This window comes from Schistocerca gregaria, chromosome 2, assembly GCF_023897955.1.
Source record: "Schistocerca gregaria isolate iqSchGreg1 chromosome 2, iqSchGreg1.2, whole genome shotgun sequence".
Taxonomy (NCBI): domain Eukaryota; kingdom Metazoa; phylum Arthropoda; class Insecta; order Orthoptera; family Acrididae; genus Schistocerca; species Schistocerca gregaria.
In genome coordinates, this window is record NC_064921.1 from 561,567,694 (window position 1) to 561,592,300 (window position 24,607).

General features: G+C 37.0%; 1 protein-coding gene across 5 annotated transcripts in view; it reads left to right on the forward strand.

The window, feature by feature from the left end:
• LOC126332472 (sterol regulatory element-binding protein cleavage-activating protein) overlaps nucleotides 1-24,607 on the forward strand; it is a 298,242-nt gene that overhangs the window by 262,928 nt on the left and 10,707 nt on the right. For 4 of the 5 annotated variants that reach the window (XM_049996613.1, XM_049996609.1, XM_049996612.1 and 1 more), the window contains exon 22: nucleotides 15,231-15,293. In XM_049996613.1, the coding sequence (XP_049852570.1) occupies nucleotides 15,231-15,293 (63 nt within the window). Of the gene's footprint in view, nucleotides 1-952; nucleotides 1,050-15,230; nucleotides 15,294-24,607 lie in introns of those variants that run through there. The other variant, XM_049996614.1, reaches the window with a different exon arrangement.

Consider the following 24,607-nt stretch of genomic DNA (forward strand, 5'->3'; position numbering starts at 1 on the left):
CTTTCCGCTTGATCTGAGGTTTCCCGATTGACTATGCAACAAAACCAAGACATTTTATTTTCACAGGATTGCAGATCGCTTCGAATCATCGAGGCTGCGGACACAGAGTGTCATCATCCAATTCTGATTAAACAAATAAAGCTGAATTATAACTTGCTTGAGCGACTGTGATGACTGTGATATGGCTGCTTATGAATGAGATCATGAATAAAATACTAATAGCTTACTTTCCTACTCACCAGCAACCAGTATAAACACAATATTAATCAAAATTATATCAACATGCAGAATAATCCTCACTGAATAGCAAAATTTCACATTGTGGCTCTAACAAGATAGAGTTGTATCCTGTATGCCAAATATTAGCTCCAAACAAAAATATAACACACTGTTCATAGGCAATGTTCACTACCTCGTGGTCTCTTCCATTTCTTGTAGTATAAACGGTTCTACCAATACACAAGTGAATGGTAGTGAATTTTCTGCAAATGCTCATTCGCACATGTTTACTTCCATTTGCTCCATTGTAAACCAGGCTTTAGGTTCTTAAAATTGGCATCTGGGAACTATGGATAATTCTGCTACATGCCGCTGCATGTGTGATACGCTGGGTCATGCGCTAGATGAGCAGGGCTGTACAAACCAATGTTATGAGCTGTTCTACACATGGCAAAAATGTGTAATCCTTTTTCTTACAAAAAACTTGCAGTGCCTCTTAGCAGCTAAAATTTTGGCAATACATTTCTTCCGTTGCCTTCTTACAGTGAAAAAAATTTCAGGAGAGGTTTCAACATGTCTTATTGGACCATTTCTTTGTTAGACAGGGAACTTTGTTTAGTGAGCTCTTAAAATTGAACAGACAGTTTTTGTAATTGCATTTGCTGCATACTGTGAAGTTTACCTACAATTATTTGCACTTAGCCATTGAGGGTCTCTTATTTTTGTTTTACAGGGTGGAGTAGAGGAAACGCATGTTTTTTGAACCGCTAGTACACGGCGACGAGAGGGGTATTGACCTTGAATGAATGTTGGCAGACAGCCCATAAAATGCAGTTTCAGTCGCTATGGAGCTTTGGAACATAGAGCATCATGTGTTTGTTGTCAAGTAGTACTTTAGAAACAATGATTCCATAGTCACAGTGCAACATCTTTTCCGTCAAAATTTTTTTAGAGTTGGACGTCAAAGTGCAGTGCCTTATCAAAGTACTGCACTCGAATGGGTTGAAGCGTTTAGAAGTACTGGATCTGTGATGGAAAAGAAACTACCTGGTCTTTCCCATTCAGTTTGTACTCCAGAAAATGTAAACCAAGTGAGAAAGGCAATTCTTGCTAGTCCAAAACGATCGGCTAGATGACAGGCTGTAGCGCTTGGTATGTCATGTTGTTCACTTCACCACATCTTACAATATAAAGATCATCTAGGAGCTTAGTGAAGGGGATTTTGTGCAGCTCAAGAGAGTTTTGTCACATAATGGACGAAATTTTTACGGAAGATGCAGATGCTAAAGTCTTCATGAGTGATGAATCTACATTTTCATGTAGACAGTTATGTCAATGTTCAAAATGTTGGTATTGGGCGCTGGGGAACCCACATGAAGACCTCTCCACAGTTTAAAAGTAACAGTGTGGTGCTGCATATCAAAGATGGGGAGGAACTGCAGTTACTGTGACATCAGTGCGCTACATTAAAATGTTAAACAACTTTCTTCATCCAGTACTTCAAAGTCTATATGAACAAGCTCCGCACATTCAATGATCTGAAGAATTCCATTCGTCAGGAAATTGAAGCTGTGCTGAATGAAATGTTGGAGAGAGCCATGCGTAATTTTCGGCAGGATCCTAATTTGTATCCAGCAGGAAGGACGTCATCTCCAAGACATTATTATCAAACCTAATTAAAGCATGTATATTTCAAAACTGCATTACAAAATCTATCACTTAATGCTTGTTTTTATTATTTTCATCAAACCGTGTCTCAGCCATTCAATAATGAAAAACATGCATTTCCTCTGCTCCACCCTCTATTACAAGCAGTGTTGCAGACTTCAATATTGAATTAGTCACAAAGATGAGCAAACCTTTTAACTCATACGTGTGACTTTGACGAATTTGTTGGAGTGTTGTGGAACATTCGCTATTCTATCCAGTTACCTGACCATGGGGCATAGCTGTGTAATAATGACAGGGAGAAATTGTCTTAGAGGTGTACTGCACCAGAAGCTGTTTCATGAACTCGCAAATTCAGTCTGCCATAAGAACAGTGGCAACTCCGCCTGCACAGCAGTAGTGATGAGGCCTTTATAAATCTGGTGACGAGGATTTACAAAATAGTGAATATAGAAATTCCTGCACAGTTGATGTGATGCTAATACCATTACTCGAGGACCAAAATATTTCTGCAGTACCTCTGACCGATTTCCTACAACTGTGAAGTGTCTTTCACTATTCTTAAACACCACCATCTTGTGTGTGTTTGGTTTTTCTTTTTCACACATCTCACTCTTGCGCTACTATATTGCCTCACTTACATTGTATCTAACAAAAAGTTCAAATCAAACACAAAACTTGATGCAAAATGGTTTATGTGAAAGTTCTCACTCGTTTGTTATAAACAGAAGACCACTGAAACAGTGTTGTCAACATGCATATCTTACACCAGAAATTCACTGATGCGAAATATGCAGAATGTTGAAAAATTTTTATTACTTTACACAGAAAAATATTGCCCACTATGTTTGCACTGACTATTTGCATATTAACCAAATAATATTTTGTGTAATTCTCGAAAGTTTTTGGATGGGCATTTTTGAATAAATAATTTGTAAAAACTCGTAAAAATGCATTTTTTTTACTTTTTTAGTAATAAATATTTACATAGTACCGATAGCAGGAGCAGAGAAGATATTGGTTATAATGACATCAGTGATTCTGTGACTTTCCAGGTTAGGAACAAAAAGAAAATTTCATTGGAAAAATTTAATTAAATCTCCTATTTTCATCTTACATTTGTAAGTTAAAGGAAGCCCATAAGGGTGCAGGTGTCACCTAAATTTCAGTACATAATGTTCTCTACCGTTTTAAGAATTATTTACTAAATATACATTTTTCATATGATCGTACCATGTACAAAAATTAAGATAAAACGAAAGTACATTGTTTCTTAACACTTCTGATATAGAGGTCTAGTATATTTTTTTCCAGAGATATTCATGACCATGAGTTGACATGAATTGTAAGATTTGAGGTGAAATCTCCCTTACACAGTCTGCTAACTTAGCTTTCTAACTGGTTTTGAAAATTATTTATCACTGAATAGTTTACTAATTTTAGCTTTCTGCTCGATGCTATTAACTTCCTGACTTACTTCACTGTCCAATATGTTGAACTCCAGTGGATGTAAAAGGACTGAAATTAACATGTACATTAAAGGGAGAGAGATGAACTGCCTTGAAATAATGACAGTAAGAAATGTGTATCCATTTGCCCGTGTAGGCCATTTTGCTAATTGCCCTTTCAGCTCATGCCCCATTTCTCCCTTTATTTCAGTTAGTATAATTTCACTTGCTCTTTTAAAATTTTTACTTTGTATGATCACAGCTGCTTTAGTTACCTTCTTAATCTCACTGGTATATCATATTTGTTTGTATTACAGAATCTGTTAAAGACAAGATAATTTTGTTCACCCACTCCTTTGAAACATGACACCAAAGTTTATTGTTCAGTTTATTATCTTCTCAGAACAATTACTGTAATTTTTATATAATTCATTAGATAATTTTTCACACATTTTATGTAAGGTAAATAATCTTACAAAGAGTTGTTAGGCGCATTTTCACTGGTGTTTCAGCAGATATCTGCAGTTTTGTTTTTGCAATGTGTAGCTGGAGTCACCCCTACAGTTACTGAGTGTCCCATTTTTCATTCAACTCCCAGTGTTAACAGATAGCACCAGTTAGTTTTCCATTACAAACAAAATTCTTTTTCAAACGGAATTTTTCATGCGCATTCAATAGAGAAATTCTGGATTGGTATAGTGTGATACTTGTTTTATCAATATGTCTTAAAAGGGAGAGTAAAAGATGAAGAATACATAGCAGTCCAGTAGTAACTCAGTAGCACTGCATGCTTGGTGATAAGAGTCAATGCGAGCCAAGGCAGTGCTGTCGCTACTGGAGCATTGGTTATTCTTCGGGTTGTACTGTCCCTGTTAACACATGCCGATAAAACGAATATCACACTAGACTAATCTGGGACTGCTTTATCAAATTGACATGTAAAATTCATCTTTGAAAATAATTTTGTTTGCAATAGAAAACAAACAGACGATACCCATCAACAAGGAGCATTGCATGAAAGAAGTGGTGAGCACCATTTGTTTGGGCTGACTCCAAGTACTCAATACAAAAACCCAAATACCTACACAAACACCAGAGAAAATGCACCTGACAACTCTTAGGAGAGACACCCTGTATGTATGTTTTTCTGTGTGGTCATCTAATGATGGCTTTTGCAAATGTATTGTTACAAAGGCATATTACATATCATATTTATGTACAAAGGTTTAGTTTATAATAGATACAGCTTAGAATTCTTTCAGTGAATACGGACATTTACTTACAAGAACAGTTTTTAATTTTGTTTTAAATAGATCTCCAGCATATGCTCCTATAATTCCTGTCAATTTTTTGTACTGCATTGAGCTACTGGTATACAGACATGGCCTGTTACTTTTAATTTTGTTCTTTATCTGTAATAAGTTATCTTATTTCTTGTGTTGTGATTATGTGCAGTCTAGCATCTGGGTGTCACTCTGATGACTTATAGAAATGTGACAAATCTATGCATATACAGTGTTGTAGCACCAGTATTCTGTTCAAGTGCACATCAGCGCCACACTCCCATAGCGCTCTCTCATCACTTATAAGCGGAGAAAATGTTCCCTTAGTACACTGTCTGTGGTATTTTATTGTCTGTGATATTGAATTGTTGGTTAAGCAAATACAATGCACTGCTTATTTTCCCAGGTTCCTGGTTTTCCCACCAAAGATTGCCATCCAAGTGCAGACCAAGGAATTTACAGTCTTAATTGTCTGTATACATAACTCGGCTAATATCTGCTTTGAACTCTAGTAACTGTGATTTTATGATATTTTTACTTTTAGGCCTTGGTTACTAAAATAGTCATCTCAGGCATCATGTGTATTGAAAAATATGTTATACCCTCCTCAGTGTCACCATATAGCACTAGGGATGGGTTATCAGCATAAATAGATAGGAGTTAAAGAGGTGTGTGCATGCCATTGCAGGTCTTCAGTTTCTGTAGGAGAAAGAAACCTTTGGGAGATGTAAAAAAAGCACACAGTATGCTTTTCTTCATCTAGATGTGTAACGTGTCACAAGACTTCTGTGGACATGACATCACACTCAGTATCAACAACTGCAGGAACTGCTATCAGATTTCATTAGCATGCAGTGCGGGTCTCTCTAAGAAAGGGTAATAGCTCACAAAACTCTGTGAACGTGTGACGTCATTTTGACAGCACTTACAGTATCAAAGATTTATAAAAACATGTAATTTTCATATGATTTATTATAAATAAATGTCACACAATGATATATTCATGATTAAAGCCTTTATATGGCCTAAGTTACAGCATAGAGCGTAAAGTTGTGTAACGCCATCATGGTGTAATGGTTATGAGTAGAAATGTGAAGTGGAAAATTGCTGATTGCTGGTTCCCTCTTGCCACCTCCAATAGTTTTCCCCCCTTTCTAAAAGATTATGTGATTTCTATGTTAATTTAATAGAAATATGTTCTGTAATATTTGAAGTTAGGCATATATAAGAGTGCTCTCTCAACAGTGACTTGCCATTGTCAGTAATTCACAAAATAAGCATGAAACACACAAATGTTATAAAATATTCAAAACATGAAACTTCCTGGCAGATTAAAACTGTGTGCCCGACCGAGACTCGAACTCGGGACCTTTGCCTTTCGCGGGCAAGTGCCCTACCATCTGAGCTACCGAAGCACGACTCACGCCTGGTACTCACAGCTTTACTTCTGCCAGTACCTCATCTCCTATTCTATTCAAAACATGTTGATGATCAGGTAAAACGAACTACCACACAGAATAAAAACTATAGAAAAGACTGACACATTTGAAAAAGAATTAAAAGATAACTTAGTCTCCGTCTTATATAAAGTATAAAAGAAAATTTACAAGCTAATTCTTTTAGGACAGTTCTGTGCCAAACAAGACTATCTTCAGTTAAAGTACATCTTTAGCCATAATTATGACATTTTCATCATATTATTACAACAGATTGTACCAATACCCAAACATTTTGAAGAAATCTGCGAGGTGCTGGTGTTTTGAGACAGCATATATTTGTAGAAAGTATGCTAAATGTGTTGGCCACTTTAATTCATGTGCTAGAATGGCTATACACCCTTTTTAATCCTTTAACTGCTGTGGGTTAAGTCCCATAGTGCTCAGAGCCAAGAGCCATTTAACAGCTGTGGACAAGTTAACTTACCAGCCCCACTGCTCCCCAGGTGCTGAAGATGTATTTAAACTTCTACACCTGGGTTTTCCTGAAGTGCTGTTTGAGTATTTGTGTGTCCTGTTCCACTGACCTCTCACTGCTGCAGACAAGTTACTTCTGTATCTCAGTGAATAAAAACATTTTGAGCCCTTGTCATAACTCGCACAACATATTTGTATCTTTGCGTGTTGTCATTTGCAAAGAAACCTTGTTTTGATATCTTGAACAGTTTATAAAATGTGATGATTGTTGTGACTGTTGTGATAGAAGGACAGAAATGTGCATGTTGCATCTGACACCCATTTGATATGAAAATCAATAACTCAAGAACTAAATGAGATAATGGTCTGGTTTCAGTTGTAAATAAAATTTCAATGTATTATCTACTTTTCTTACAGTGCAATGTATGAGCTAAACTCAACCGTAACCCGAGTTTACAAAGGTGTTTTTAACTCTACAAACTCTTTAAAATTTTGTGCAACATTTGGTTAATTTGTTGTAGCACATTAACTATGATGAATAATGAAAAGAAATTCAGTCCTTTATTGAGTGAAGATGTCTAAAAATAATTTTTTTTCTTCACCTAAAACTTTTCTTCAAATTGGATGATAAGTACTTAATAGTGGCCGCAATGCCATCTGTCTTCAGAGGACGCAGTGCTTGTTGAGCAGGGGGTAGCTGTAACAAAGCAGTGCTCAGCATGGAATGTAGAGAGTACACCTGTAGCAGCAAAAGGGTTAATTCCAGAACATCTCCTCCTAAAACTAGTTTTCAGAGTTCCTAAAAATAAACTTACATTGTCAGAACACTTCATGAGAAATGTTGAGTATATGCATTAAATGGATTTAGTGCTGGTTGGCTTCTGCTTGTTTTTTGCTTATAAATCAGCAAGTCATCTCATGTGCAGGGTTTTTCAGTATCGTGTTTAGTTCTGGCAAATTCATTAATGTCTCTCTTATCCACAGCCCAGTCTATATGAATGTAGAGCTTTACACATTTATAAACAACATAATTTCAATTTTAATGTACCCTGCAATAAAGAAAAAGTGTAACTTTCCATTCTCTTTAATTGAGACAAATGTTGTTTTTAACATAATGTTCATTCATGTGTTGTGAAGAATATATGATCATTAAAGCCAATAGACACCTCTTTCTGTGACATCATCGTTATTAAGTCTTGTGAGGTGAGTGTTACTCCATGTAGATAGCTATAGACTTGGTGTAAAAATTCTGTGACAACTGTTACAATGTCGTGATCTCTTAAAAATCCATGTTGGGTTTCTGCGAAAAACGCACTAGCTGTGCCAACAACATGGATTCAAAAATCTTTCTAAAAGTAAGAATCGAAGATATTGGTCTGTAATGTCACACTTTGATCCTGTTTTATATTGGTCTTGAGAATGCTCCTTTTCAGTGGAGTAGGAAACATACCTTCTTTGTTGCTACAACTGTTGAGATATTAATTGGTTTAACCACAACATTTGCCCTTTTTTTTTAATTTTTATGCTGGAAAGACCATCCAAACCACTTCAGTGTTTGTTTCCAAGCTGCAGAATTTTTTTCTTTCAAAATCAAGGCCCTTATCTGTCATGTAACAGTGTATTGGGGTTTTGAGTGGATCTGTATCTCGAATTATGGTCCAGTTGGGGAGATAAAATGTTTATTAAAAATGGTACAAACACGCTTTTAGTCTTTACTTTCATTTCTGATATTTATTGCTCTCCTTCTGTGTTCATACAAGCTTCACGACATTTAATAATAAGGTTCCAGCAGGCATACCTTACATTTGCTGACTGTGCTATTGGTCTGTTGTGGACTTGTCTTCTAAACTTTTTAGGAGTTCTAATTTGAAAATTTTGTTTGTACTGGTTTATTTGTCTTTGAAAATGTGCCACCTAGGTGATTTGTATAGTGTGTAGAGGTCATGGATATTCTAATCTTGATTGATCTAGCTGGTAGTTTTAATTTAGCTCTTTTTTTTCCCTCGTTGACTGAGTATTGTTTGTATTTTAGTTGGACAACAAGATTTAAAATGTCTTAACAGAATTGAATATAATTCAGCCCATTTCTTATGTTGATCCATTTAACTGGTAGACACTGTCCCAATTCTCTCTAGCTAGCATATTTTGAACTGGTTTATGTTCGTACTGGTTAGGCTTTGTTTCCGCTGAATTATTTGTGCAATTTCTGGTGGATCCACATTAAAGTAATCCATTTTCTGGCAATGATGATCAGAGAAGTGGAGTTCTGTGTTTCTGAACTCAATAATACCTTAATAATATCTAATTACTCCATAGTCTCTCCTACCAGAGGTTAAATATGTTATCATGTTTACAAGATTATAGGAATTCAGTAAATCTGATAATTTTACATGACTTTGTATCAATATTTAAATTGACCGGTATTGTGAGGTTATTGGGTGCAAGCTGACCAATTATTTTATTGAGGCTGTTGAAAAAATGATCCAACTCTCCATTTGGTGTTTCTCCATTTTGTGTTTCATTGCGCTGTTCATGAAGTCTTCATAATGCGTCACAGTGCCAGTTAATTCAAGTGCCATAGTCTGCAACACTGTTTGAGAAACAAGTTTTCAACTTCAGTATTTTGACTGACATAAAAAACTACCCCATCCCCTTTCTGATGCTGGCTACAGTAACATCTTACCAGGGAATAGCCATCTTATTTCATCCTGCTTTCAGCCATGTTCTTTTATTGTCAAAACATCTGGATTATATTCATCCATGAAAACCTGCAACAAGTGCAGTTTATTTCTGAAGGGAACCCAAAAGGTGAAAAATTTGAGAAATATGGAATTTTTGTTTTTTTAATGTTAAAATTTTTCTGAGTTTCTGATTAATTTGCTTGAAGAATAATGCATTTACCTTAACTCTAATTACTCTAATATAAATAAATAAATAAAAAGGTTCTGCAGTGTTCCTCTTGGGCATTTGCTGACCCATTTGACATGTTGTTTTTGTTTGTTGGAGAAAGATTTGTACATATTTTGAACTTCCCTCCATTTTCCTCAGTGATAGGGATAGTATGCAGAGGATAGCAGCTCTGGAAGAAAATGAGACAGTTGTACATCAAAGTTTGTTGTTGTTGTTTGGTTTTCGAACGCAGTCTTGAGTGCATTCTTCTGAAGTGTGTTGAATAGGTAGACAGAGTGGATGCATTCTTCTTTGAATATCACTTCTTTTACCTAAAATGGCGCTAGTGAATAATAGAACATTTAAAAAGTGGGAAGACAAAGGGAAGAACATTTCTGCAAATGTAGAGGTTAGGTCTGAAGCAGATAGTGAGGCATTTTCCTCCCAGTGCAATACATTCAATAGGAAATAAATACTAGTGAAGACAACTACAATAAAATGTCTCAGGCAATGTAACTGAAATATTTGACGTAAGTGTACTGTCAGATATTTTTAAAAATTATGTCAGACGTAGGAATTGTAATCAGGAATGTCTTGAGTTTCAAGTCAAGCAACATGTTGGCCTTGTATTTTGGGGGAGGGGGGGGGGGGGGCGGCTATCATGTGATATGTGTGATTGCAAAGTAATATTTTTTAATTATCACTCTGTTCAGAGTGACTCAGGAAAGTTAGTTAAATTTAATTTGAGACTGGTTTATGCCCTAAGCTCTATAGGAAAAAGTGCAAGTGCAGTACAAATGATGTAAAGTCTTATGAACTTATAAAAGCCTTCCACAAAATTTAGTGGTTACAATAAAACATTGGGGTCTGTGGTGGAAGCTACGCAGCAAGCAGTTGAAGCCCCTAATGTAAATGACAGTGTCAACAAAAGGGACTATACAATAGGCTTAGACATTTCCTAGCAAAAGAGAGGGCATCAGTCACTCAGTGGTGTGTTAACAGCCACCAGTGGCAACACTGCAAAGGTGATTGGTGTAATTTTAACAAAATTTTACAGATGCCCTGTGGAAGCAGTGGTGGTGTTTTGTTTTAATGCTAGTTTTTTGTAGTCTTCTGTTCACATGAGCCTGCTACATTTAGTTATAGCTATGTGGTAATGTTGTAACAGTAGTATTAAGTTATTTATTACATTCTAAGAGCTTCTTTAGTTCTGCTGCACTTTGCTTCATTTGTTTGCAAAATCATTTGCACCACTATGCACACCACATAATCGTTTTTTTTTTTTTGTCAACATTTTCTTATAGATTGAGACCAATATTTTTTGTTGTTGGCTCGTGGCTTAACAATAGCCATTGTGTAGAATTTCCTTGTTCTTTGAAAAGTCTTGTCATGTTTTTTCCGTGACTGTCCATAAAAATACTTCCATATTTGTGGTGGTGTATATTTCTGTTGACAGTGTCTTTCACATCAGTTCCAATATTATATGCAGTGGATGGTATGTGCAGTTTCTCATTGCCATTGTTTTTCCTAAATCTGAATTTAGAGCATGATTCACAATTCGGTCAATGCATTTGGTTTGAATGTCAAATTTTACTTATCAGTATTAGTTCAGTCCCTTATCTCGCATAAAGAAAGTGAAATTTCTTTTTAACTGCCAGTGGTGTGATGTTTTCACACTACAATATTTTACCCTACATATTTGAGTTTAGGCAGAAAAGAAGTGGACTTTTGTTTGCCAAATAGCTCATTTATTTTTGAGATTTTGGCATCTCACTATTCATTGTACTACTGATTAATGAAGGCTACAAATTACTCATTTAACTTCATAATTTAGTTCCTACAATTTGCATACACTTAACTTTTACCCCCATTATTTTTGTTTTTTGAAGAATCACTATACATTTGAACACACAATGCTGTCGTCTTTGCCAAGATGTCGACGCACTCGTTAAAAATTGTTGATCCTACAGGAATTTCACTGCCACATATATTTATCTTTGTGCCTGATGATGGTTTAACAAACCAAACACCAGTTTGTAAAATAAACAATAAATATTTATAATTTTACACTAGTGTTGTGCGTGTTCATTCGTATTGCAAAGGTCCCAGGTTCAATTTCCGTTCTGGCACACGTTTTTAATCTGCCAGGAAGTTTCATTTCAGTATCTTATTTACAAGTTCAAAGATGAATAACAGTAACAGGATGAACGCTGCTTCAAGACAGATACTGTATGTGACTGAACAATTATACTGTATAAAATTAATGCTATCAGCTTTTGTAAGACATGAACCACAACCCATTTTTTAAAATAATAACAAAAACAAACTCTTATATCACAAATGAATCCTTGTCACTTTTATCACTTGTGAATGGCTTCCATTGTTGTTTGCATGATCAGCTGTCAGGAAATTAGTCTTGTAGAGATGTGAAACATAAGTAATACATGGTTCAGAAAAGTGGTGAATTACCTTTGAAATATGGTGCTGCAGGAGAATGCTGAAGACTAGATGTGTAGATTGAATAACTAATGAAGAGATACTGAATTGAATTGGGGAGCAAAGAAATGTTTGGCACAACTTGACTACAAGAATGTATCTCTGTGCTGCATTTCTTAGTGTGCTTACCTACATTGTACAAAGGCAAGTGCAATTAATTCTCCGTCTTCAGATGCAGAAATTCACCCTATTTTTCTGGTTGCTTTCTTAAATGCCATCTCAGTGATAGTCAAGTGATATAAGGCATTGTCTACGAACAGTATGAGAGTGTACTCACATTACTCAGTTAGACAGCACACACTTTTCTATGATGCACATCACTTACCTGCATGAAGAAGAATAGTCATCACCTTTTCGAAACGTGTCAAACAAGATGCCAGTTGCTGTTTTATCTGTACACTCATTATTCATAACATGGCACAAATTTACCATTATTTTGGTAACCAAGCAGTATTCCTAAAAATTTTATCTGGTGTTGTGTCTCTCATTACCATACTGCAGTGTTACTTCTCCATTGTGATTATACTTCCATTTTTGATGCTTGATAATACATGCACTAATATTTTCACCATTGTTTTGCTGCCTTTGAAATGCTGTACTTCTTTAAGAGAGATCTTTGGGTTGTCGAGGCCTAAGATTTCCTTTCTTGAATAATAAGGATACATATGTCACCAAATTGTTTCTCCCTGTAAACTTTCAATATTTATAGTGTGCGTGTCTGCTTATATCTCCTATTTATTATTGTATGTAGATGTGATAAGTAGATTAAAACTGAAGAAACTGCAAAAAGGTGGGAATTTAAGGAGATGAGACATGGATAAACTAAAAGAACCAGAGGTTGTACAGAGTTTCAGGGAGAGCATAAGGGAGCAATTGACAGGAATGGGGGAAGAAATAAAGTAGAAGAAGAACGGGTAGCTTTGAGGGATGAAGTAGTGAAGGCAGCAGAGGATCAAGTAGGTAAAAAGACGTGGGCTAGTAGAAATCCTTGGGTAACAGAAGAAATATTGAATTTAATTGATGAAAGGAGAAAATATAAAAATGGAGTAAATGAAGCAGGCAAAAAGGAATACAGACGTCTCAAAAATGAGATCGACAGGAAGTGCAAAATGGCTAAGCAGGGATGGCTAGAGAACAAATGTAAGGATGTAGAGGCTTATCTCACTAGGGGTAAGATAGGTACTGCCTACAGGAAAATTAAAGAGACCTTTGGAGATAAGAGAACCACTTGTATGAACATCAAGAGCTCAGATGGAAACCCAGTTCTAAGCAAAGAAGGGAAAGTATATAGAGGGTCTATACAAGGGTGATGTGCTTGAGGACAATATTATAGAAATGGAAGAGGATGTAGATGAAGATGAAATGGGAGATACGATACTGCGTGAAGAGTTTGACAGAGCACTGAAAGACCTGAGTCAAAACAAGGCCCCCGGAGTAGACAACATTCCATTGGAACTACTGACAGTCTTGGGAGAGCCAGTCATGACAAAACTCTACCATCTGGTGAGAAAGATGTATGAGACAGGCGAAATACCCTCAGACTTCATATAATAATTCCAATCCCAAATAAAGCAGGTGTTGACAGATGTGAAAATTACCGAACTATCAGTTTAATAAGTCACAGCTGCAAAATACTAACGAGAATTCTCTACAGACGAATGGAAAAACTGGTAGAAGCTGACCTCGGGGAAGATCAGTTTGGATTCCGTAGAAATGTTGGAACACGTGAGGCAGTACTGACCCTAAGACTTATATTAGAAGCTAGATTAAGGAAGGGAAAACCTACGTTTCTAGCATTTCTAGACTTAGAGAAAGCTTCTGACAATGTTGACTGGAATACTCTCTTTCAAATTCTGAAGTTGGCAGGGGTAAAATACAGGGAGCGAAAGGCTATTTACAATTTGTACCGAAACCAGATGGCAGTTATAAGAGTCGAGGGACACGAAAGGGAAGCAGTGGTTGGGAAGGGAGTGAGACAGGGTTGTAGCCTCTCCACGATGTTATTCAATCTGTATATTGAGCAAGCAGTAAAGGAAACAAAAGAAAAATTTGGAGTAGGTATTAAAATCCATGGAGAAGAAATAAAAACTTTAAGGTTCGCCGATGACATCGTAATTCTGTCAGAGACGGCAAAGGACTTGGAAGAGCAGTTGAACGGAATGGATAGTGTCTTGAAAGGTGGATATAAGATGAACATCAACAAAAGCAAAACGAGGATAATGGAATGTAGTCAAATTAAATCGGGTGATGCTGAGGGAATTAGATTAGGAAATGAGACACTTAAAGTAGTAAAGGAGTTTTGCTATTTGGGGAGCAAAATAACTGACGATGGTCGAAGTAGAGAGGATATAAAATGTAGACTGGCAATGGCAAGGAAAGCGTTTCTGAAGAAGAGAAATTTGTTAACATCGAGTATAGATTTAAGTGTCAGGAAGACATTTCTGAAAGTATTTGTACGGAGTGTAGCCATGTATGGAAGTGAAACATGGACGATAAATAGTGTGGACAAGAAGAAAATAGAAGCTTTCAAAATGTGGTGCTACAGAAGAATGCTGAAGATTAGATGGGTTGATCACATAACTAATGAGGAAATATTGAATAGAATTGGGGAGAAGAGAAGTTTGTGGCACAACTTGACCAGAAGAAGGGATCGGTTGGTAGGACGTGTTCTGAGGCATCAAGGGATCACCAATTTAGTATTGGAGGGCAGTGTGGAGGGTAAAAATCGTAGGGGGAGACCAAGAGATGACTACAGCAGATTCAGAAGGATGTGGGTTGCAGTAGGTACTGGGAGATAAAGAAGCTTGCGCAGGATAGAGTAGCATGGAGAGCTGCATCAAACCAGTCTCAGGACTGAAGACCACAACAACAGATGTCATAAAAAAAGTTACCCCTTTTTGGTTTGAAAAATTTTCAAATATTGTTGCAACATTTATGTCTGTTCTCTAATGGCAGTTGTCTGTCCACATTCTTTTCTGTTTAGTTAGCACAGGCCCATTGCATTGTATAATTTTTTTCATAACATTCATTCTGTTGTATGTTGGTTGTTCTTACTTTTAATCAGTTTATGCTATTCAAAAATTCTAAGAACTAATTTTTTACTTTCTTGTGTGATATTCATTGCATCTACACATTATTGAATTGCAAATTTAGATGTATTGAGAATGATAGAATCTGCCAATTGCTCCCACCTTGCTTTTTATCCCCACCAGACCAGTGGGTCAGATCTTAAACAAAGGTACATCAGTTTCTTTATTGCTATTTTTTGTATGTGTGTAAACCCTGTTAATTCTTTTCTTTATCCCTTGTTTCAGAGCAACTCCTATTGTCCAAGTATTGTTATGCTTACTCATAACTTGCTAGTCACAAGCAAACAGGTGAGTGTGATGCTGGTGATAACAGTAAAATAACAGCATTATTATTGTATCACATAAGTAGACAAAATTTGCTTGTCAGTTGTTTATCTTTTAAAGTTATCTAATCTACCTATGCAGTTAAGGAGGCTCACATTCAACACTGCAACCCAAAGAATTCCAGTTTTGGTTTTCCTTATGATGACATCCTCCTGAGTAGCCCATGCATGGAGATCCGAATAGAAGACTTTTTATACATGGTGTTCACACTCCGGGACATCTGAGAAAACCCAGGAATTTTTTCATCTGGGAGAAAACTGGGAATTTTTTAGAACTCTAGGAATTTTTCATTGTTTTAGTCTTCAGTTAAATTTTTGTAATTTTGCTGATAAGAACTGATAAACAGCAAACTGTGTCAAAGGCTTTAGGACAAAGACTATGGGATACTTCATAACAATAAACTGCTGCCAACGAGCGTGACGTCACAACCGTTTACATTATGTTTGTTTGAGCAGTTGCCCGCTGGCTCACGCACATGTACAGTTAAATTGCTTATGGGCAGCACCTTCTCTCGGTTCCAGCTACTTGAAGTGGGACTGTTAGCTGTATCAGCAGTAGCAACAAGCAGCCAGACACTACCCAGAAAAATTTTTCTGGCACGCCCAAGCTGCCAGATTCACGCATGCGCATAGTGTCCAAGTTGTAGTGGGGTGAGGCTGTCTCCACATAAGCAGTGTTTATGTTTACTGATATTTCTGTTTCCTCTTTGTTTACACTTCTCATGGCAGATGAAAACAAAACGGATTTCTGTGGTTGGGAGCTATCAAGTGAATTACAATACATTCACATAACTATGGAAGACTCACATATGTTGTTAGTTTCAGTTTTCTAATTTTATTTTATTTCCACATTTTTGGCAGTCAGTTGCCTAGCAGAAAATGAAGTTATTTTTGTTGGTTTGCTACATAAATGTGACTTTAATCAATCTTTTCCCCTGAGGCAGTCAATTTATTTGAAACAAAGTGTTCATTCCACATTATTGGCTAGTTTCAACTGTTCACTGAATTTCAAGTGCAAATTTTCATCTTCTGGCATAACCATAGTGTAAAGCTTAATATCAGGTTGGGACCCACTTCATTGTGAATCTGAACACATGAATGTGCACTTTGAGCCAATACATTTTAGTGTGGCTTACAAAATTCCGATGCTGTTGTAGTATCCTATTTCTTTTATGACATCATGTAACATCTCTTTATACTATATGTGTATAAACATATGGGTTTCCTACGCCATCGTAGCTACTCTCACACAGTAACACCTGTTTTCTGATGCTCTCTGGCAACTGCTGAAACGAAGCAATTTCTAACAGGTCGCGGTAAAATATTGTGAATGTTGTTTGGAAAAGCGTTATTTTCAAAGTAAATTTTTATTCTCAAAATAAGTGTGTGTGTGTGTGTGTGTGTGTGTGTGTGTGTGTGTGTGTGTGTGTGTGTGTAACATATTGAGGACTAGCCACCTAGAAGAATTTTGAGGCTAGACGACCAGACATTAATGTTCCGCAGCTCGTGGTCTCGCGGTAGCGTTCTCGCTTCCCGAGCACGGGGTCCCGGGTTCGATTCCCGGCGGGGTCAGGGATTTTTCACCTGCCTCGTGATGACTGGGTGTTTGTGTCGTCTTCATCATCATCATCAATCATCCCCATTACGGTCGGAGGAAGGCAATGGCAAACCACCTCCACTAGGACCTTGCCTAGTATGGCGGCGCGGGTCTCCCGCGTCGCTCCCCTACGCTCGGTAAACGGAGTATGGGACTCATCATCATCATCATCATTTAAAATTTAACTCCATGTTTGTGTGATGTATCTTAAAGTATAGCAAGCGCAAAAGAGACAAATATTATATGTGAATGCTTAACTTTTCTTTTAGCTGTCTTACGTACATTAAGTCAAACCATTAACTTTTCCTATTTGTGTGTTCACACTACTTAACATGATGTTGCTAGAGGGTGACTACATCACATGTCCTATGCACTGAATATTGCTGTCATTGGCTGGTGAGATCACGTGACATGTGCTGCTTCGAATCTATACTTTCATAATATGAACACAAAAATATGCAGTGTACATGTTGCTGCACAACACAGGTCTTTCCAAAACTTTTTTTGCTAAGTTTTTTCGTTCCCTGAAATTCCACGATGGTGTATAAAACCTTTACACCATTCAAAAGATTGATATTTTTACCGCTTGTGGCGGTGAATCTATATGTTTTATAGGTCCATTTTCTATGTAGAAATTTGGAAAGGCACTTAAGAACAATCAACCTGCGTCACTGTCACTTATCATGGAAAAAAGTATATTTTCCACCTTTGAAGCAGTGTATTTTCACAAGGGGAAAAGTGCATTTTTAACTGGAAAAAAGTGTGTTTTTAAGTGGGAAATTCGGGAAAAATCAGGTATTTATTTATTTATTTATTTTCCCAGCTTATCTCATTGTTTATTATTTTCACTTGTTACTGAAGGCGCCTCCTCCATTTACACAAGATAATTTGTCTGTGGTACAAATTAACTTCATGTATTAACAGTTTATCTATTCGTTGAATGTATAGTGCAATTTTCTTTTCACGATAAGTATTTTATTTTACTTGAGACAAGTACTTTCACAGAGGTGGAAAAATACGAGTAGACATGATGACATGTTCCATACTTGGTGAATCTTTTTTTGCTCCTTGTTTCGTAATTAACTCTGTATTTTCCAGTATTGTAAGATAACTCAACCAATTTGTATATTATCTACATAATTGAAGGATACAGCAATGCCACAGAAATTTCAGCACAATCACATCCTATTTAGATGTACCATAACACTGTTAAATGCATTGCTATAGTTAAACTATGTCGTTCCACATTTTCAACCTGAAATTCAGTAGAGTTTCTTCCTTGTTAGTTCCGTAGGAAAAAGGAAAGTGTTTTGTGCACAGGAACATTGATTGGGATCATGTGGTTGAGAAAAAAAAGATATATTTGGAAATCGGTCTTATCTCGGATAACTTATGCATCACTTTTTTGGATGGTTTGCATTAGAACTTACAATTCCAAAAATAAAAAAATTCTTCAGCATCAACACCCATTTGATGATGAATCCTTCAGCATGCCTTCATCATTCCACAAGTGAATATGAACATCATTGTAACAAATAGTTTCACACATAATTGTTGCAATGATTTTGGCATCAAAATACAAATTGAATGGTTGTGGCAGTGAATTTATATGTTTTATACGTCCATTTTCTGTGTAGAAATTTGGAAAGGCACTTAAGAACAATCAACCTGTCTCACTTCTTATCTTTTGTTTCATTGACATGCTACTTTTGTAACAGAATAACTCTTGTCCGCTACACATATTTTCTTCTTCAACTTTTCCAAAGTTGTTTCCACACATTACCAACTGACATGACCAACCTTCGTAGTTTAGTAAATGTAGAGATAGGAGTCAGTGGCAACCTAGGAGCCAGTGGCAACCTTGCGATTATAGTATATTGTTTGACTCATATTCCATAAAAAATTAATAAATATAGGAAGAAGTTTCTCATTAATGGAGGTTACTAGAAAAGTGATTAACCCTTTTGCAGTCAGCCATTTTCAGTGGTGAATGCTAAAAAGTAATAAATTTTTATACTGGCATATAGTATTCTATTTAATTTGCCACATATCATGCTGCATTCAGTGTGGAAACATAAAAAATATCACTTACTCACAAATGTATGTAGTTTATTATGGTGCATCTAGATTATTGTACTTCTTTGCTGTAAATTGCCCATAAATGATGAAATACAAAGTATTTTTTAAGTGCACATTTGAATTGTTTCAATGTAATTAGCATTACACTTGATTTAAAGAAAGCTCACTCATGTCCACAAAACCCGTATCAATTTCTGACTATAATGACACAAGAATAATGAAATATTTAATATTATTTACAAAGATGCTAATTATAATAATTGGATGGTACATTTTAGTCTGCCTGATGTAGGCATCTAACATTTGGATTATGAAAATACTGTAGGTCTTTTGTTGAGTCCCATATTCAGTAAGTGTAATATAAAACCTCTTACCTCTTTTGGTATTCTTTCGCGTGTGTGTGTGTGTGTGTGTGTGTGTGTGTGTGTGTGTGTGTGTGTGTGTGTGTGTGTGTGTGTGGCCTGGACAAAGTAGTGTGTGTGTGTGGGGGGGGGGGGGGGCTGGACAAAGTAGCAACATGTTGAGATACCAATTGCTTATCTGAGCGATATTTGTATTGGTGACAATTGGTTGAAGTAATACTGCAGTGAAAAATAAATTGAAATATTCTACTGCAGAAGATCCCCCTGGTAGCATATGTCGTAGTCCAGGCATCTTGAAATGGATGTTGTGTTTCTGATGCAATCACTTCAGTGTACTCTGCATTTTCCATTCTGTCTTCACTTTCAGTTAACATACCAACAAGAACATCTCTGTCACTTTCTGATTGCTGCTACTTTCACTAAAATATTCTATATCGCTAGTATTTTCCAGTAACTCACAAATTTCATTGTTGGACACATTTTGAATAAATAAATTACAGAAGCGACTGAAAGAAAATATGATCTTAAACAAAAATAGAACAAACAAAATTCAGTAATTAAATAACAACATTGCACAAAAACAATAACATCAGATGAAATAGCAAAATGTAAACAAATATTATGAAGCACAATGTCAACAAATGAACAAAACAATAGCAGAGTTATTGATTGTCAATATTTGACTGCAACAGTGCTCATTCATTGATAACTGTTGATGTACACGCAAATCAAAACATTGAGCATCAGTAGTGAGCACAATACTACATCAAGAGGTGAATTTTATAAGCTAAGTGAAAGTAAACAAAGTACCAACGAATTAGCAATCTTCCAGCACTAGCATCGGTGGTGGTGGGGGGGGGGGGGGGGGGGGCTTAAAAACTACCTGAACAAACACTCAGCTTTGGAGAGGGGAGAAGGGGAGTGACCTACCTTGGAATCAAATTAAAATATTTTTGGTAACGTATTAGACAAGCTTGTGCTGTGGAAAATCATGATGTTTTTCATTCTTTGAGTACGGTTCACTGACATAATTAAACCAGTATTAATACAGCAGAGAGAACGACATAATCGGTTCAAGTGAAACAAAATTCTTGCTGAGGGGAAAAAAGCTTAACAAAGTAAAAATAAGCATCTGAACAATTATTTGAGAGCCATCCCATAGTCCCCAATGGTTTTGAGTAACGCACAGACACAATTTGTATGATTTAGTTGTGGCGTATTTATTTTATTCTAATATTTTATTTTACATTATCAATTTCGGAACATGTCCCATCCTCAGATATGTTTGGAAACCCAAGTACATCAATGTTAAATAAGGCATTTCTGATGTGCGAAACAATATTGAACAGCTTGTCACCATTCACAAACTGCATCAGACACAAACTGGAACTAAATTAAATCCCCAGTTTTTCATTATCTCATAATTATATCTACCATTCCAAATTGCTCCCCGGTCCACTCATTTGCCCAACTTCTCAGATTTTGAATGGTTTTCACATTGAATGTCCTTGCTTCACTGCCTTTAAGTCAAAACAGCAAACAACCACTGATAGGATACTTTCCTTTGACACAAATCAACAGGGTTTTTTTTAATTAATTTTTTAAATACTGTTTAGTTAACCAACAAAAGCAGAAAGCACTCCAGTCCACTTTCACTTCTTTATTTATTTCTTCTCTTCTTCATCCAGTCATATTCTTCCACCGCCCTACAAATTCATGAGCTCTGTTTTATGACTTCACTAGCTTTACACCAACTGCTTCACTTGTCCACATGTGTGTGGTCTGCAAGATTTTTTTTTCTTTAATCAAATTTGTATATTGTTACACCCACTGCTCATGTGCAAGTAGTGTATTTAGTCTAAGCAAACTAAGCTGCAGAAAGGGTATTAAAAAAAGGCAGTTTTTCATATCAGTTTTGCACTTTTTAAAAGACAATGAGTTTATATATTCTTATGCAATTGTGTATGTACAAATCAATAAACTAGAAATAGTTTTCATGGCCATCTCAAACACATATTGTTATACATGGAATCACATTTAAAAGTGATATTTATTTGTCATCAGTAATCATTAGTTTACATAATAATTACAACAAAAGTAATTGTCTGAAGATATATTAGGCCTACTGAAAAAATTGAAGTATTAAAGATCCATTTCTTTTTCTATGCAATTGTGACAAAGCTAATAGATTGCGGTGACTTAAATAGCTTTCTCTGATTTAGTTTTTTGGGATTTAAACAAGATTAGCTTTCTAACATATGCTCCTTCACTTTCTTGAAATTTAGTTACAATACCAAACGTAAATTCCAACGGCACATGAAGGAAAGAACTTTATTTAATGCACAAGAAAGAACACAGTCAATCTTGTATGAAAATTGGTATTTCTTAGCAACTGAGAACTTCACAGCAGTGTGTGAACTGTCTCAAAAACCTAGAAAAAATTGGTCACTAAGAACAACAGTCACGGTAAGTGGGCCTCTGACAGACTGCATATAAACTCTATCACACACAGTGTGTGTACATCAGTTGACAGCAAACAGTGTTTTTCTTGCTATAGTAGACCCCTCCTGATAAGTGGAGCATTATTTGAGTGGCATGCTGGACCCAACATTTGAATCTTGTTGCATGGCTTCTTGCACTGGCTGGTGATATATCCATCTTTGGTGCTGATGCTGGTGTTGTTTCTGGTGCTGATAGGGGTGTTGCAGTAGATGGGTGCTGTGGTACAGCAGTAGATCCTTGTTGGAATATGTACGCAGGCATCCCTCAGTCCAGTGAGATGCTTTAGGGCTTGTAGACAAGAATATCAATGGTTCTGTCGCTTCATCCGATTACATGATGAAGACCTGTATGCAGAGGTGTCAGTCCTGGTTTCACTCCATCTGTACATAGCTTGATGGGTGCTTAGTGAGGTCAGATTTGAATTATTCGTTCCTTGAGGTGAGAAATGAAGTCTGTGTGGTTGACGTCATCTGTGTGGACTACCTGTGAATTAATAAATTTGCTGGTAGTCACTATATTTCTCCATAAACTAGCTAATCTGGTGAAGAGTTTCAGGTCAGGTTTGTACATGCTTCGCAGACCAAGTAAGACCAGTGGTAACACTGTTGTCCAATTTGGATTATGACATGTTAGTGCAGCCTGCAGAGTGCCAGCATTCTATCATCCTGTTAGTGGTTGGGTGGTAGCTTGTGGTTTTATGGTGTACAGTACCACAGAATATTTAAGCTGTACGATTGGGTTGGATTCAGGTTGACATCCGTGGTCCATCGTGACAAACAGAGGTCAGCCAAATGTGCTATCCATATGGATATGAAGACAGTGTTATGTGACAGTATACTTTTCCTCAGAACTGTAGAACTTATCAATTCTTTGAATGGTTATGGTTTTGTACACCGGCGTAGAATTTCCCAGCACTTTAGAAAACAAAACTCGGGGAAGAAAACACATTTTGGAAAGATCTTTGACCTGCAGCAACATTTACACTGCATATTTTCATATCACTAAAGTATAAATGCGAATTTCACCAAACGCAGCATGTTACATTCTGAAGCATTGAAATCGAAATTGCAATGAGGTTTTGTAAGCCAGTCTTAGCTCAAGTCACGTGATCTTGCCAGGTGATGACAGCAGATATTCAGAGTATAGGACACGTGATGTAGTCAGCCAGTAGCAACATCACTGTTAAGTAGTGTGAACACACAAATAGGAAAACTTAATGGCATAAATTAATATACATAGTGAACAGTTGAAACTAGCCACTTCCTCAGTGGAGAAGATTAATAAAAGCCAAATTTCTTCAGCAAACCGACAAAAATAACTTCATAGTTCTGCAAGGCAATTAATCCTTGACTGTCAGAAAGGTGGAAATAAAATAAGATCTGAAACTAATAATGTATTTTAGCCTTTAGTAATTATGTGAATGTATTTTAACTCACTTTGTAGCTCCCAGCCACAGAAATAGTTTTGTTTTCATTGGACGTGGGAATAGTAAACGAAGAGGAAACAGCAAAATCACTAAATGGAAACATGGATCATGAGGAGACTACCCACCTCTCCACTACAACTCACAATAGACTGCTCTGCGCTTCAGCCCCGGATCTATAATACTCTACTGGCCATTAAAATTGCTACACCACGAAGATGATGTGCTACAGACATGAAATTTAACCGACAGGAAGAAGATGCTGTGATATGCAAATGATTAGCTTTTCAGAGCATTCACACAAGGTTGGCACCGGTGGTGACACCTACAACATGCTGACATGAGGAAAGTTTCCAACTGATTTCTCATACACAAACAGCGGTTGACTGGCGTTGCCTGGTGAAACATTGTTGTGATGCCTCATGTAAGGAGGAGAAATACGTACCATCACGTTTCCGACTTTGATAAAGATTGGATTGTAGCCTACCGTGATTGCAATTTATCATATCACGAAACTGCTGCTCGCGTTGGTCGACATCCAATAACTGTTAGCAGAATATGTAATCGTTGGGTTCAGGAGGGTAATACGGAATGCCGTGCTGGATACCACTGGCCTCGTATCACTAGCAGTCGAGATGACAGGCAACTTATCCGCATGGCTGTAACGGATCGAACAGCCACGTGTCAATCCCTGAGTCAACAGATGGGGATGTTTGCAAGACAACCACCATGTGCACAAACAGTTTGACGATGTTTGCAGCAGCATGGACTATCAGATCGGAGACCATGGCTGTGGTTCCCCTTGACGCTGCATCACAGTCAGGAGTGCCTGCAATGGTGTACTCAATGACGAACCTGGGTGCACAAATGGTAAAACGTATTTTTTTCGGATGAATCCAGGTTCTGTTTACAGAATCATGATGGTCGCATCGCAGTGAACGCACATTGGAAGCGTGTATTCGTCATCGCTATACTGGCGTATCACCCGACGCGATGGTATGGTTACACGTCTCAGTCACCTCTTGTTCGCATTGATGGCACTTTGAACAGTGGACGTTACATTTCAGATGTGTTACAACCCGTGGCTCTACCCTTCATTCGATCCCTGCAAAACCATACATTTCAGCAGGATATTGCATGACCGCATGTTGCAGGTCCTATGTGGGCCTTTATGGATACAGAAAATGTTTGACTGCTGCCCTGGCCAGCACATTATCCAGATCTCTCACCAATTGAAAACATCTGGTCAACGGTGGCCAAGCAACTGGCTCGTCACAATACGCCAGTCACTACTCTTGATGAACTGTGGCATTGTG